Genomic DNA, 15,709 nt, shown 5'->3' with positions numbered 1-15,709 from the left:
TCATGAAAAAGGCAGGCAAGACAAGTTATTTCATTCTTTCTACTGAACCTGAAAAATAGTTTAACACATTCCCTGTTAACCAGCAAGATAGCTATCTAGAAGTCACTGCTAAGATGAATGGAATGGTCTCCTAATTCCTAACAAATCAAATGTATTTGTATTTAGCAACAACGGTTTCACAAGTCCAGAAGAGTAGCAAGGGAGATGGGAAGATGGAAAAAGATATCAAGCGTTGTATTAAGTAGTGGTAATTGTGAAATTTTATTTTTTCATTTTTATTCTTTAAGTCACAGAAGAGGGTAGAACATAAATATATTTGAGACAAAGTGCTGGATGTAAATAACCAACCACAGAAGTAGAGTAAGTAAACAAGATAAAAAACTAGCTTAAATTAATACATTTTATACAAGAAAGCAACTGGTACAAAGGCTAAATTAGAACCATGATTTTCAAGGTCAGGCACCTACCTCCTTATTCCCTCAAAAACCCAACCCTTAGAGGGTATTTAGTTTGGCATGGTGTTCACCCTGCACAATGGTAGCCTCCAAATGCACCTAAGCTCTCCTAATCTCTCGCATAAAATAGGTGAAATGGTAAGAAGTTCTGAAACTACACAGTTGAGGTATTCCATCAATTCCTCACTGCTATGTAATAAAAGAGGCCAATTAATTATCATCCAACTTGACTTTTACGGCCTACTCGACCTTAACCTCAAGCCCTTAAATCACTAGTTGAACAAGTGATCCAAGGCTTTAGTAACAGATAAATGATTTGTATAAAATATGAACTTCTTACTCTAACATTAAGTACACTGTACTAGAAAGTTCATTCAAATATAAGTAATTTCAGTTACATTCCTATGGCTTTTGAGCAAAAAAGCAAGCAGTTTTACTGTATGTACATAATATTGAACATCAAGATTTAAATTAATTTATTAATAACCTACATTCATTGTGCATTTCTAAGATTTACATCCAAAAAGTGTATTTTATTTACATGCTGTTGACATTTTCAAGAAAATGAAATAAAGTTTCTTTAGGAATTATGATCTACCCCAATTAAAAAAAAAAAAGATACATTTAACACTTACCACCCTTTTAAACATTTACAATAAAAACCAACTTCCTGTGCCAATTATACTTACTCTCTTTAAGAATGTAAAATTGCATTGATAACTGCACTAACTACTATTAGACTCAAAACATTTAAAACCTGAGAGTCAAATCTAAACTTTTTTTTTTTTTTAAAGAAAATCCTACAAGCTAATATGCCTAATGTTAATTTAAGCATAGATTGGTCAGTGGTCAATAAGAACAGTGCATTATTTCTGCAGCTTCAAATGAATAGATCATTATGAAGATGTTGCAGTAGTTTGATAAATGCCAGGCCTGTCAGCTGCAGTAAGGCTTATTTCAAAGTCTCCTTGCCCACACACCGTACCCAATCAAATAATGAGCATCTTTGGCCAAATCCTGTGGGGATTCCCGCATTCATGTAAGCATGGATTTGCTTAAGTAGGCACCTGGGATCTTTGTTGAGGTTTCCCACCTCAAAAGTATATAGACAGGTATTTTAATATCTGGATCAGAATGAAAAAAATGTGAAGCAGCAAAGAAAGTTAGAAATACTGGCCAGAAAACACCCCAAATTTAAGTTTTCTATCAACCCCAGAGGTTTTTTAAAGTTAGTATAGCTCTGGAGCAGCTTTCACTGTATTACTGAACACCATGTACCTTTTTCATAGTCTTATATTCCTGAAAGAAAACATTGCTGCCCTGACAGGTACACTTTACAGCACTGCACAATCTAAAAAGTAGCTACATCCATAAAGCTTGGGGAAGAGAAGCAACACACACAAAGCTACTTCAGTTTTATAGCAGCCACAAACTATTATACTTCTTGGAAAACATTATGACCCTTTGAGGGCAACAGCTCTTCCTCATAGCATCCTTCAGCAACTGTGCAACTGTGCCAAGGTTCTAACTTGACCAGGCGCCTCTCCAAGGAGGGCTCCGAGATGGCCACAATTCCCCCACTCCGGAGCTGCATCCTACTGCCTTCGTGATTAGCCTTTCTCACACAGAAGGTCAGCAATGTAGTAGTGGTCCTTCCAGGGTGAAGGCAGGCAAACTTTGATCGTGCAGCATCCGCAGGCAGCCTCGCTTTGCAGGCTATCCAGCAGCTTTGCATTTCATTAAATTTACATTCCCTTGGATCCAGAAACTGTGCATTAAGATGCGGCTCTTATCTCAGATGACAACTGATACCATACAGCAAAACAAGTGTTTGAATAGCTGTAGCTCTGAAACAAAGTTACTCCTGCTTTGCATAGGGACCTATCTCCTGCCGTTTGAGATAAGAGCATTTTGTTACAGTTTCAACCTAAATGCACCATTCAGAAGTGTACTCAAGTCTACTTATGTCACACCCACCTAAATTATAATTAGAAAACTAAATCTGCATCACTGCTTCCACTTGTCCACCACTAAAATAATGCAAACCCAACTCCCAGTGCAAGATTTTTCCCTTATTTAGGATCTTTGTTTTCTAAGGCACTGGCATGAACAGGCATGCAGGTTCATTTATACAGAAATGAAGTAAAGATGTGGCAAATATACTTGTAAGTAATTAGAAAAATGTGATACCTGCTAATTTAGGTGACACATTTTACTACCTACTGTAGCACACGCTTCTTCCCAAAAAGCAAGAAAATTTTACTAGTTGGTGTGTTACACTGGGCCATATCAGGGTGTTTTTGTATGTTAAATTACCTTTAAAGAAAAAGTCAATGAAGTAAACGGCCACAAGTTCTGTCGCTCATTGACACAAAGCAGCAGATGCATTAATGAATATTCTGCTATTAATTCATACCAAATCAAACCTTTTCTAGGATTATGAGGTTAAGACTTGATATGTTTTATCCCTTCATTTATGGAATAAAAGTACACTCCAATTTTAAGTAAAAAAAGAGCAAGTGTATACAAATTAAGAAAAAACTGCAGTAGTTAGAATATACATGCCTTCATGCAATGATGCTATACTTCAACCCCATGAACATATAAAGTGTCAAAAGGTGTCCTCTGTGGAAAAAAACTCTTCCAAACTATTGAAAAATCATGAAACACAAGCTACTGCTAAGGTTTTCATAGCTGATTGCGGTGATTGTGACTCAGTTTCTTCTCCAACTCTTTCTTGACAAACCTTGCTTTCATTCACTGTTCAAAAAAGTTCTCATCCCAACAACAGGAGTCTACCTGGCACCAATAAGGCAAATCACTTGGTACAGTTTTTACTACGGCTAAATAAAGCCATGATGTCAGTCATTGCTCGTTGGATGTTTTTTCCGAAACGATGAGAATCCTAAAATAAAAAAAAGAAAGAAAAAAGCTGTACTGTTAGTCACCACTTATCTTTTAAGCAAAGAAACAAAACCTTTTAATGTTTTGTAATTTTGGAACGTATGGAATTAAGGCATTTAAAAAAAACCATAAAATGTGGAATTTGAAACCGTAAAGAAATTCTAATACAATATAAAATAACCTGGGTTTATGCTGCTAATGACTGATGAGTCCTTCATTATGAATTTACTTTCCTACAGACAGAACTTAGATAATCTCCTATTGAAATCAGATTTGTCCATAGCTTTTTATTGTTACTTAACACACACACACCCCTAGTTTATACAAGATGATTTTGCAAAAGCTATTTTTCAGAGGGCACAAGAACGCTGGGAAAGCGTAAGACAGATTACCAAGAAGCACTGAAACAGAGAGCAACGTTTTATATTTGAGCTCATATCTGAACCTTCTGTTTTTGTGAACCAAGAACTGTATGAAGTCCTGAAAATAACCAAATCACAGTGGTCCAAAATGTTAACAAACTATGAACTTGCTCCATTTCTTGCAGGTGTCAGATGAACGGCTCAAGGAAGAAAGATTATAAATGCAAGTTACTAGCAACATTACATAACCTACTACAGACAAAGATACCCTAGTAAAAGCAAGGCCAGGCACACCCAGGCACGCCACCTTCTCTCTGTACGGAACTTTGACTTGACAGATAAGTAAAAAAAACCAAGGAAATTCAAAGTACAAACTAAAAGGCATCTGAAGAACAATTTAAACTATTCAAGGACAAAGTTGTATTTCCTTATACTTAATGATTAACCAAAGGCACCAAGATCTCTCGGGCAATTAAAGGTCAAAAGAGGAAGACTAGATGTCGTGTGGGCAAAACTCAGCCTGCTTATTAAAGTCATAAAACATGAAGAGGAAAGATGAATTGAAGGTCACTCAGTGCAGGCCTCCCAGTAGCAGGATATGCCATAGATAACAGATGAGTTAGGTTCTAATAAAGTATTGATTAATTATAAATGTTTCTGAAGCACTGATCACAGATTATGGGCAAACTTCTTTCAGTATTTAGACCAAGGAGATTAAAAAAAAAAAAAAAAAAAAAAGAGAGAGGAGCATCATTTTACACTGTCTTTACAACTTTAGCCAGAGAAAAGTCAAATCAGAACTGTAGTAAATGAAAATGGGAGGCACCTCATCTGACTGTTTATAGGACAACTATTCATCACTTCACAAGTGCCAGGGAACTGTACATATTTAAGGATGACCTCAGGCCACATGCTTTCATTGCACCTGAAAGCAAAAGTGAAACAGAACAACACAGTTCTCTTGCTTCATAAAGCTATTAAAATTATAACATTGAGAAAAAACATACAGCAGATGTTAAGATGGAAAATCCACAGTGACACTGTGTGTTGCAAGTCTTGTTAAATCTTTAGACAATGAGTAAAGTGTTTTTTATAAATAAATACAGGAATACAATTACTATACTACAGGAAAGGATTGTCCCATACCGTCTCAGAACATGAGATTTTGCTGGAGACATGGAAGTGGATGGAATTTTCATCCAAGATAATGTAAGAAACACCATAACCATCATCAGCCACCTGGGGGAAGGAAGGGGGGAGGGGGGAAGAAAAAAAAAAAGAGTGCTGAAATCCCCATCCCCTTCAATTTTTAAATACATCTGATAAATAGCTGCGCAATTGTGCTTCTATGAAGCTTTTAAAGTCAGCTGCAATTTTTCCTAAGCAAAAATAAGTTTCCACATTTAATATATCCTTTCTAGAGATTGCTGCTACTTAAGAGAAACAGCTCTGGTCTCATTTGAAGTGTATGGAATTAACATTTTCTGAATACAGTCTGTAATATTCCCCACATTAGTATTTAAATAGAAGCACACATACAGCAGTTTTTGGAAGGATGCAAGATACTATGAAGGGAAAGGCAAGGAATGTCACTTGGAAAGGCAGAGAACAGAAGAAGAGAAGAAAAGAATGAAAAAATAGTAAGAAGGGAGCAGACAATGTAGTATCAGCAAAGACTAAAGGAAAAAAAAAATTGTAGAAATTCCTGCAGCCAAAAAGACTATTTCATTGACAGACCCTCACCTTTTTTGGTTTCGAAGTACTGACTTCAGAATCTGCTGCAGAAAGTAGGCTTCTCATGTATTGAGCAGCATCAAAATAGCTAAGTTTCTCTGATACTGAAAGTTAAATTCATTCCAGCTTCTCAAGAAGTGGAAGCCATATCAGAAACATGAACCAAAACAAACCAACAAACAAGAAGTCCCCCAAATCCGCACAACGTTCCAGGTTGGGAAATTAGTCAAAAAGGCATGGTACCTGCCACCCCAAATTCTGGGTGGCAAATCGCCCTGTGATCAATTTAACGTGGACTGGAATACGTTTTTCTTGTGCATAGGTAATGTGATAAGGGCCCCCAGTTCATCCAGTTTCTCTACTATGGAGCCTGTACCACATTTGATAGACATGTATATCCTTAAGAATAATTCATGCTTGTAGTAGGATAGGACAAAAAGGTGACATAGATTTTTCTGAACACATCCACATCATGGGAAAGCATTAAACACATTTTCAAAAGCCTTCGAAGTGCAATGTTAAGGTATTATGAAACTGAAATTTTTGGACTAGCACATTCAAAATAGAACTGTGTTTAAAAGGGATACTTTTGTAGTTAGCAAACATACCGGCCCAAATCCTCCACCAGAGGATAACATCTCAGGGTTCTTCTTTAGGTCAATGTGTTGTTGTGGTGTCTGACTCGTTGACAGCCTCCAAGGCTCTGACAAAACCTTTAATAGACACAAAAGAGAAGCAATGAAGCCAAACACTCTTTAATAACATACAGCCTTCTCAATAGCTTGAGAAGATAAGTTAGAAAGCATTCAATAAAGCAACAGTAAGAATTAACTCCTGTTCACTTTTCAATGCAATGAACAATTGGGAAGATTAGAAAGAAAAGCAACAAAACCCCAGTCTCGATGTGGAAACTATTAACATGCAAGGTCTTGATGTCAATTCAAGAGAGAGAATTGAGTTTTTATTTTTCCCCCCCCTTGTATAAATCCTTTTTGAAAACAGAAGAATCTGATCTACATCCTAGTAAAGTCTGCTGAACAGTTCTTTTCTAATCAACAACCACCACCACCCACCACAACAGCTACCACATCATCGTCAGTGGCCATATTCAAATCCTGGTAAAATAATGCAGCAAGTCAGAGAACTCTGTATAACCTCTAACAACACACAAGTTTCTTGAAAGTCTAAGGAAGCTGTAGAAGGTTTTTTATTCTTAACTTGGCTGCTACTCACATTTAGGAGGGCAAAGAGGCAAACGTGAATAGTTTCATTTGGAGAAAAGCAAAAATATATTTTTTTTATTAATCAGGAAATATAAGCAAAGTCATTTTGGCACAGTCCCAAATGAATAACACTTTTTAGAGAAAAATTAAAACCCCTGTTGTGCTGCCTTTAAAATGTGGCAAAAGCCACAAGCACCCAACATTCATTTTTGTAATATCTGCTGCATCTTTCTTTCAATGCTCAGTAACATACATTATACTGTACAATTCACAGAAAGCATTACTATATGTTTATTAAGAAGTGTAAATATAAAACAGTATTGTATTTGCAATCTACCAGCAGATGTTAATGTTAACCAATGCTTATCTAAACTCTTACCTTTTTTCTTAGAACAACCAGAGTTCTACAAGTACGTAAGCAGATCTCAGAAAACGTTAAGTAAACAAAGGATTATTCAGTGTAGTTAACAGTTATCAATAAAAGTCACTTACTTCCTTAAGAAAAGGAGACTCGACAGCAAGGTATTTGGACACCACGTACAGGCAGAACAGATGACGGTCAATACCAGCACCAGTCATGGCAAGACGATATAAAAGCTGATGTTTGGCAGCAGCAAGCCTCAAGAGCTTCAGCTTGTTTTCATTCTAACAATGAAAGAAAAATAAAGAAAAATCAGTGGTGTGAACTGGGCTGAGGGCAGAATGCAGAAACCAAATTACAGCAATGGCTCTCAAGCCCTACAAAGTACAAGGTGAAGCATGCACCTAACACCAAACATCAGGATGCTCTAGTTTTAGTTTCACACATTTCAATTTCAGATTAAAATAAGATGTTGACTGCTTCCTGCTGTAGACAACGCATAAAGAAAACATTTGTATTTTAAGTGTCACCTAACCACAGAATCAAACAGCATAAAAACCACATGGTTACAATTTCGGTAAGTACACTATAGTGTAGTACACTTTCTAGAGATATTGGGCTTAGAAAGCTACAGGAAAAGCAAGTCTCAACTTTTAAGATTTAAAAAACAGCTGGAACTACAAGAGCCGTTTCAGAAGGCAGGCTGACAACACTGTATAAACGTCCTGGAAGTGCCAAGAGAAAATATCTGTCCAAAAGTCACTTCTAGATAGCCATTTCATTAGATTTTATAATGTGGAATGGCAACTGATCAATGGGAACCTTTCACTTCCTACCTCCAGCACCACTGTGTTTTATGCTATCTGATTACTGTTTCCCAAATAGCCTGTTTGCCTTCAGCATGAGAACCTGGTAAATTATTTGTAGTCACGCTAAGCACGCGTATCACTGGCATTCAGGAGTAAAGCTTTGTGGGAAGAGAAGAGTCCTTGGAGGATGCAAGTGCTATGGAAAAATTCTAAGGCGGGGAAGAAATCTGAGAAAAGTAGAAGAAAGCAGTGAAGGCAAATTTACTTTTATTTTTATTTTTTAATTGAAGTCCTCTCCGTCTCTCTCTCTCCCCCCCTCTGTCTCCCTTCCCAACTCCCATCAAGGGGATTTTAAAAGTATGTTCGATCTAATAATACAGGATACTACCAGTCTGAAACTTTTCAGCAACAACAATACAACCCTTGTTTTTCTCCAATTACTAAAGTCAGATTACCACCTCTGTTATAAGCTTAACAATTAAGAAGCATTAGAAAAAAAAGCAACAAGTATTTAAAAGGAGAACTACAATGATCTACAGATCTAGTGTCAAACACATAGGTCTGTTTGCCAAAAATCTACTCTCAATTGTCTGCTCAGAACAGCCACCGAATTCAAATTTGAGTATATTGGCAAGGTGCCTGCCTATCTAGCTTTCCAGACTATTTGTGTATGCAGTCATTCAAAAAAATAAAAATAAAAATCACAAAATAAACGGAAGATACCTTTTCTGTTTTATCAAAATACGTCCACACTCTGATAAAAACCAACACTAGCTGCATAGCTTCATAACCAGGATTTCAAACTTTCATTAAGTATCATGTTAAAACCTTTAAAATATGTTTTAGAATGAAATTTTAAATAAATCCGAAGATCTCACTCTGCCCTGGTTGAATCTTTGAATAAAACCTATTGTTCAAATTTAACACAGACAAGCAACCTCCCTCCCCATGAAGTTCCTACATGGGAAATAAGGGTTCAGTTTCATAGAAAGGCCACAATTGTCTAAAAAATAATTAGCATAAATGTGAAGACGTAAGAAAGTCTTGGCAATAAGCGCTCACACATATACTTATATCTATGGCTCATTAAACTGTAAAGGGCCCAGAATGTTTAATTTCCCTCTGAGAGACAGTAACTACTCTACAACTGGCCACATGCAGATAAATGAAGAGCCGATCACTGATACTAACCTAGAAATTCTACGCAAATAAAGAACTAATAAATTCAAACAAAAAAAAAAAGTGTTTTCTCTATTTTGATACAGACCTGACATCAGCCAAATTCAGTTGTTATCAATGCTCACAAGGTAACATAACAGTCACTTCCAAACATTTACTTCTAAAATGTACACAACAGCTAAAAATCAAAAATAAGCCAATGGCAATATATTGCTTTCTTGCAGTAAACAGTTTTCATATAATCATAGGGCTGGAAAAACCAATCATCTATTTAGATATTTCTCTCTACCCTAAAGTCAGATCTTGAAAGATCTTGCTTGAAGGACACTTACATAAACTGCTTGTAAAGATTTTCAAAGCAAGAAAAACTACACAACTTCCAAGTAATCCATTTCAGGCTTCCCACTGTTTACTTCCCTTCTTATTACCTTTATTACTAAAGGAAGTTTCCCTAACGTGTGTTTCTTATTGAAATTTAAGTCCATTACTTCTTGGGACAGAGAGCAGACCGTTCCCATCATCTCTGCATCAGCCTTTTTGTCTACTTGACGACAACCTCGCTCCCAACAATCAGTTCAGACTTTCCTCACAGATCCTCTTTGTAGGCTTCTAACCATCCTTGTTGCTGTCCTCTGGATGCTCTCCAGTCAGTCCTTACCTCCCTTCCAAGTGCGGTGCAGAAAGTTGGACACAGCACTCCAGCTAAGGCCCCTACTAGAGAAGGACGCAAGGAGGGAAAGGACTAAAGAGCGCAAGACAAACCAAACTCCTCAGAGCTGCCTCTTTCACAATGGCGTAGCACTGGGATAGTGTGCTATGTGAGCATTCAGTTACTGATTATAGTCTTCGATTTAGATTTTTTCATTAGAATTTCTACCCATGCAGATGTTACTCATGCCTGGTTGCAATACCTTTCATATACCCCTATTTAACAGAATCTTCTTTTTTAAGGCCAAATTTCTATCTACTCCAAAGAACTGGAACTGACTATTCAGCTTAAGTCATTAAGTTTCCAGGTTTTGTTATTTCATCGACTTTATCAAAGAAAATAATGACTAGCAGTGGATTCAGGACAGACTGTCCTCAAGATGACTGTCCTCCACCAGACAGACTGTCTTCTGACACCTTCTTCCATTCTGACAGCAAGCCTTTCAATCAGTACTGTCCAATTTTTCCAAACTAAGAGGCTTTCATTTAGGCCACGATTCTTTGTTTGCTAATTGGAACTTCATAGTAAGAAGTCCACTGAAATCAACATATGAAAGCAACTATTTCTTTCCAATGACTAATATTTGTTTCCTTGTCAGGGAGGAAAGCTTAACTGGCATGCTATTATTTACTTTTTTTTTTTTTTTAATAAATCTACATTCAGAAGTTTCACAAATCATAAAAATTCATGAGTCATTTCAGTTTTGTGAGTTGTAAGAATCAGTGTACCTCGTTAAGTTACCGCCATTCTCTTTTATTGTAGCCTTGAAGTCCTGCCCTTATTGACAGAGGATGCAGACGATTATCTTATGCTGCAGTTAATTCCTCAAAACAAATGCATCTGTCTTTAAGAACTATTTGGGAAATTACATGGCTATCCAGTGATAACGCATATGCCTTATGCATCGTATTAGGAAATACTGCAGTGAACTTACATCTTCAGATGGGTCTTCCATGGCTCGAACAAAATTACAGGATTCGACAGTACACGAGCGAACAGTTTCAGTCCTGCCTTCTCTGAACAAGCGGGTCATAGAGGCTTCATATGTTAAAGAAAATTTTCCCATGTCCTTGAAAGGAGAAAAACAGCAACTTCAGTTTACCCAGACTTTGTTCCTCTTTCTCGGGGAGAGTTGAAGGTAAGCATACAGGATATGAATCACTCCACAAGTTACATTTGACAACCTACACTTTTAGTAGTCCACTATTAGCAATCTTACCTAAGGACAATAAAGACAAAGTAAGATTAATAATGGCAATTTGGTAAGAGCTATCAGAACAACCAAACTAACAAAGACTATTTTACACATCTTGCATTCAGTTTTCTTAGCTTCTTCACAATCGAACCTAAATCAAACACTATCAAAGATCCATCAGAAAGCTCAGTGGCTTCCTAAATTAACAGGGCTGTGGTGAGAAGTCTAGAAATAACTATGATGTTCTTAAGAGTATTTCCACAATGAAAAGGTTTTATAGCATGGAGAGGCATGGCTGCGTGGAGCTTTCTCGAGTACAAGAGAACAGATAACAGTCTGCTCGTCCAAAAAGCATGGCTTCCGTATTTCCTGTAGATACACAGGATCTACGGATTAAAGTGAACTAAACGACAGGAGTTTATAAATCAAAGTACTTGCATTGTAGCCCCCCTAAGCAACAGCAGCGAAGACTGAGTGGTGACAGCAATCAGGAGATCTACATGTTTTGACATTCCATTTGTAATTACATAACAAAAAGAGTAGGACAGTATCTCAACAATGACAGCCAGAAAGCAAGAACAGAGGCACTCTAATACACAGGTGTTATCTAAAAACATGTTTTAGAAAAGGGAGACTAAGAGAAACACATAGGCAGTAATCTCGCCATTAATCTTGCTAGGGAGCGTCCGTGATTACTGACCTAAAGACGACTCCAAACTAAAAAATAAGTTTAATATGGTTTAGACTGTAAAGTTACTAACACATCTGCTTGAATTTTCATATCTATTTCTTTCAAGTCCAAAATACCTAGCTGATCTATCTCTAAGCAGTAGAGAAAAATCTGCCTAAGCATCAAAAATTCAACCTTTGGACAATGAATTTCCAGCTAGTAACCTATTTAGGGCTTGTTCTGCTTCCACTGAACGTTTTTAATAACCTTGCATAGACTCAAGGCCTATGTACTTTACACAGCCATATATTTCTAATCCCAAGTACACAAAGGTATTACATTCAATTTAATGAAGTTCTATAGGCTCGAAACAGTCTGTTCTCACCCGATAGTGAGCAAGCTGCAGGGCAAGTTGCACAAAGGCATCAGGGCTGGTTTTTGTCTTCTTGATTAGCCCCTTCCCAAAAGTATCAAAGAGAAATGAATGGAAGTCTACATCATCTGCCAGAGCTGTGGCAGTGCTCAAAGACCTCTCAATCACTTCTTGGCACTAAAAAAAAAAAAAAGATTCTCATATATATATACACACACACACACGAATATTTAGTTCTACGCATAACATTTTATACATCACGTTATATATAACATAATATTTACACAATATTGTAATATATTTTAACATATATAAACCATATAAATATATACTTACACAAACATGCAAATATACAAATATGCATACATTCAATGGTACTCGAAAGAACTGATGAAAAAGTACAAATACTTTTAGCTGAAAAGATATCTTGCTATTATGCATACCCATCAACGTCATTGTCTAAATACTCTTCCTTTCAGAGAGGAGAGGAGAAATCTTCGCTTGATAGTTAAGATTCAAGTAGCCTCCCTCCCCCCCAAACAAACAAAACAAAAACAAACTTTGGACTTTCAGTTTTTTGACAGGAGAGTTAAACATACATATTTGAAGTCCAACAGAATTACACTCCCCCATTAAGACTTTTCAGATCACTAGAACATAGAAAAATGATACATAGATATAGAATGGCAATGGTTATGTAGTTTCTGATCTGCCATACATGCTTAGTTAACCATATCACCAACCACTACCATTTTAAAGTTAAAATCTAAATAGGGTTAGAGCACTTTCTCTTGAAATCAGGAAAAAAAACAAGTTTTATTAGATATGTAAACAGAATTTTGGACACAAAAAAGACAGTCTCAGGGAAACGTTGTTCTCAAGAGCATCTGTTGTGACAACAGCAATGAAACCCCAACAACTTAAACCTCGTTGTAGTACAGTTACTATTTAAAACAGGTGGCCACTTATTTTTGACACGTTACCAAGAAGAAAGATCTCTAGCAAAAAAGTGACGTTTTCCAGCCAGAATTTTGAAAGGGGTGTAAAACAACTTAACCATGTTTTTTTTTTTTTTAAATCAAAAAACTAATGAACGTCCATGTACGTGAAATACATAGCTGATGGGACCCTTCAAGAAGTTAAAGCACCGTATCAGTAAGGTGATTACTGAAGTGATGCAACTACTCAGGAAAAGAGCAACCCCTTCCCCAAACCATTAGTTGTTCTGTACTCACTTCTTCTGGAATTTCCCACTGTAGTTTGGTAGGAATAGGAATATTTTGATTGGTATCTCCTCTGCAATGTCCGTCCTCCGAATAGCCCAGTTCAAGATACTCGGTTGCCATTACATTCTGCAAAAAACAGTACATCTTTGGAATTACAACACATAACAGTGAAATACTAATTTGACAGCTGTGTGTAAAATCAGTATACTCCATTTTCAATCCACAGTGAAATACAATATACAACCATTTCCAAATTCTGAAAACAGCTACAAGGGAAGCCTTCTGTTCTACCTCTTATTTTAAGGCATTTTTACTTGCATCCCGAGTGGGAGAATACCAAATATGCACAAGAATACCCATACAACTACACTGGTGCCTTTTGTAGGATGTTACTCATGTATTTAAAAGGTTTCAATTAAAACACACCCTAAAGTTGTTACTGTTAATAGTAAGTCTTAGATTTCACAAGTTTTGTTCAATTTAGATTCTAGGGATGCTGCAAGTTTGTTACCTGTTAAGACTCGTCCATCATGAAACAGTATATTTCACAGTAAGTGCATATCCCTGCAAGAATTTAATCACACTTTGTCCTTTAAGATTTACATCCTACTTAATATTGCAATATATTTAATATGTGCATTACAGCTTTTGAGTGGGAAAATGGAATGTTTTCAAGATGACCATTACAGCAAAGTACAGAAAAGAGGGGGGGGAAAAAAAAAAAAGACTCTGTCCTACAAGATTCCAAACAGTGTTTTCAGTGTAAAAGTAAACAGATCTGCTCAACAGGGAAAGAAAAAAACTTGACAAGAAGCTATTACGCATTCTACACACGTATTTCTAATCTGAAGTTTAATTTAGCTTTCTCACTTAGCAGACAGATTTTGTTTCATGGGTGGCATGTTCTAATTCACTGTAATTTCTTCTAAAAATAGAACTTCATTTCATAGCTTGTTTATTTTAGGCTTTTTAATTCTTAGCAGGAAATGGGACACCGTATAGTAATTCTCGATTACAGAGATATGAATTGAAATATAACAAATCATTCTCTAGAAGGAAATAAAAAACAACTCTTTTCCAGTGAGCAGAACAGCCAGTCAGAACTAGACTGTCAGGCTAATCAATTCAGATTTGTCTTTTCTTCCCCAGTTAGAGATTATAATTAGGATTTTTTGTTTTTTTGCAAATGGATACTCTCGGACAACAAAATCAGGAAGTGACTTGAGGCAGTCAGGCCTGAGACTCATTTGCACAAATGCATAATGAAATCAGAATTAGCTAGTAATGAAATTACTATGAATTATGATACTATGACAATTATGAAATTGTTTTGAGATGCAGTCACATTACAATTTGTATTTTTAAGCTTCAAAAGGAAAAAACAAACAAAAAGGATTTCAAGCAATAAATTATGCTCATGATGAATGAGCCTGCCAAAAAGTGCATTCGTTCCATTCATTGCAAATACATACATCAGCCAACTTAGAGCATATCAAACTGTAGCTCATGACACAACGGCTTAGAGGAACAGTTAAACTCAGTATCATTTCCTTAAATTTTAAACCCAAGTGTACAATTATTATTATTATTATTATTTTTTTTTTTTAAGAACTAAGTTCTTCAGGAGCATGTATACTTGCAAAATAAAATGTCCTATCGTAGGGGCAAGAATCCATTGACTTAGAATACTATAGACAAGTTAGCTGAGGTGCTTTATCAGTTTCCCATGAACACACCAATGCTCATTAATTTACAATTATGACCACTAAATTAAGACAAAGCAACCTATTTTTAGCAAGCTCCTTTAAATTCTACAGTCACTGTTAAAGTCAGACAGAAGCAGTCCCATAATCACTTATCAGCAACATAAACACATGGGACTTAAAGGGACCACCTGATCTTCAGGGCTGTTGCATGGACAACATCACATCATCTGCATTAACTGTCTGTATAAAACACTTACCTCCCAAAGGTGTCCAACAATAGGAGCATCTGCCCAAGAGTGCTCTGCATTCAGGCCCATTTTGCCATTCTTGAACACAATAAGAGTGAAGGTTTTATCAAACCACCTAAAAAAGAAATTTAGATTTTTTTTCTAGGGTTTTGTGTCCTTTTTTTAAAAAAGATTTTTATGCTATAAGAGAAATTTGATCTCTCTCATACAAAGTCACCTACAAATGCATAACTTTCTATATTTTAAATAAACAGGCATAATTTTATCAGCTCGTAGGACACCAATTCATATGTATTAAGATATGTGAATTGCTACAGTCATATCAAAGAGAAGGGATTTTCCACAAAGCGAATACTGTACCTGTCATAACATCTGCCATGTATTAGGGACTTTGCATACATATCCAGTGATGTCTCTGGATCTTCTTTCCTGTACCCTTGCTCGATGTCATCCAGAGTCACAAAAAATGCTGCTTTTTCAATAGCATCTAGGGACTGTTTGTTCTTTCCACGGCTAAAATAAGCCTGCCGAGCCTTAGCCCATGGTACTCTGTAG

At 36.4% G+C, this 15,709-nt stretch overlaps 1 protein-coding gene across 14 annotated transcripts in view; it reads right to left on the bottom strand.

The window, feature by feature from the left end:
• Positions 1–242: 242 nt before the first annotated feature.
• Positions 243–15,709, bottom strand: part of CPT1A (carnitine palmitoyltransferase 1A) — a 44,870-nt gene continuing 29,403 nt past the window's right edge. For all 14 annotated transcript variants that reach the window (XM_068944572.1, XM_068944577.1, XM_068944571.1 and 11 more), the window contains 9 exons: positions 15,515–15,703; positions 15,164–15,269; positions 13,210–13,326; positions 11,987–12,151; positions 10,671–10,805; positions 7,171–7,323; positions 6,064–6,168; positions 4,868–4,960; positions 243–3,360 (listed from right to left, as the gene is read on the bottom strand). In XM_068944572.1, the coding sequence (XP_068800673.1) occupies positions 3,274–3,360; positions 4,868–4,960; positions 6,064–6,168; positions 7,171–7,323; positions 10,671–10,805; positions 11,987–12,151; positions 13,210–13,326; positions 15,164–15,269; positions 15,515–15,703 (1,150 nt within the window). In that variant the 3' untranslated portion in view covers positions 243–3,273. The remainder of the gene's footprint in view (positions 3,361–4,867; positions 4,961–6,063; positions 6,169–7,170; positions 7,324–10,670; positions 10,806–11,986; positions 12,152–13,209; positions 13,327–15,163; positions 15,270–15,514; positions 15,704–15,709) is intronic.

Source organism: Struthio camelus, chromosome 5 (assembly GCF_040807025.1).
Source record: "Struthio camelus isolate bStrCam1 chromosome 5, bStrCam1.hap1, whole genome shotgun sequence".
NCBI classification, from domain to species: Eukaryota; Metazoa; Chordata; class Aves; order Struthioniformes; family Struthionidae; genus Struthio; species Struthio camelus.
The sequence above is the reverse complement of the archived record's forward strand: the minus strand, read 5'-3'. Positions and strand labels throughout refer to the sequence as shown.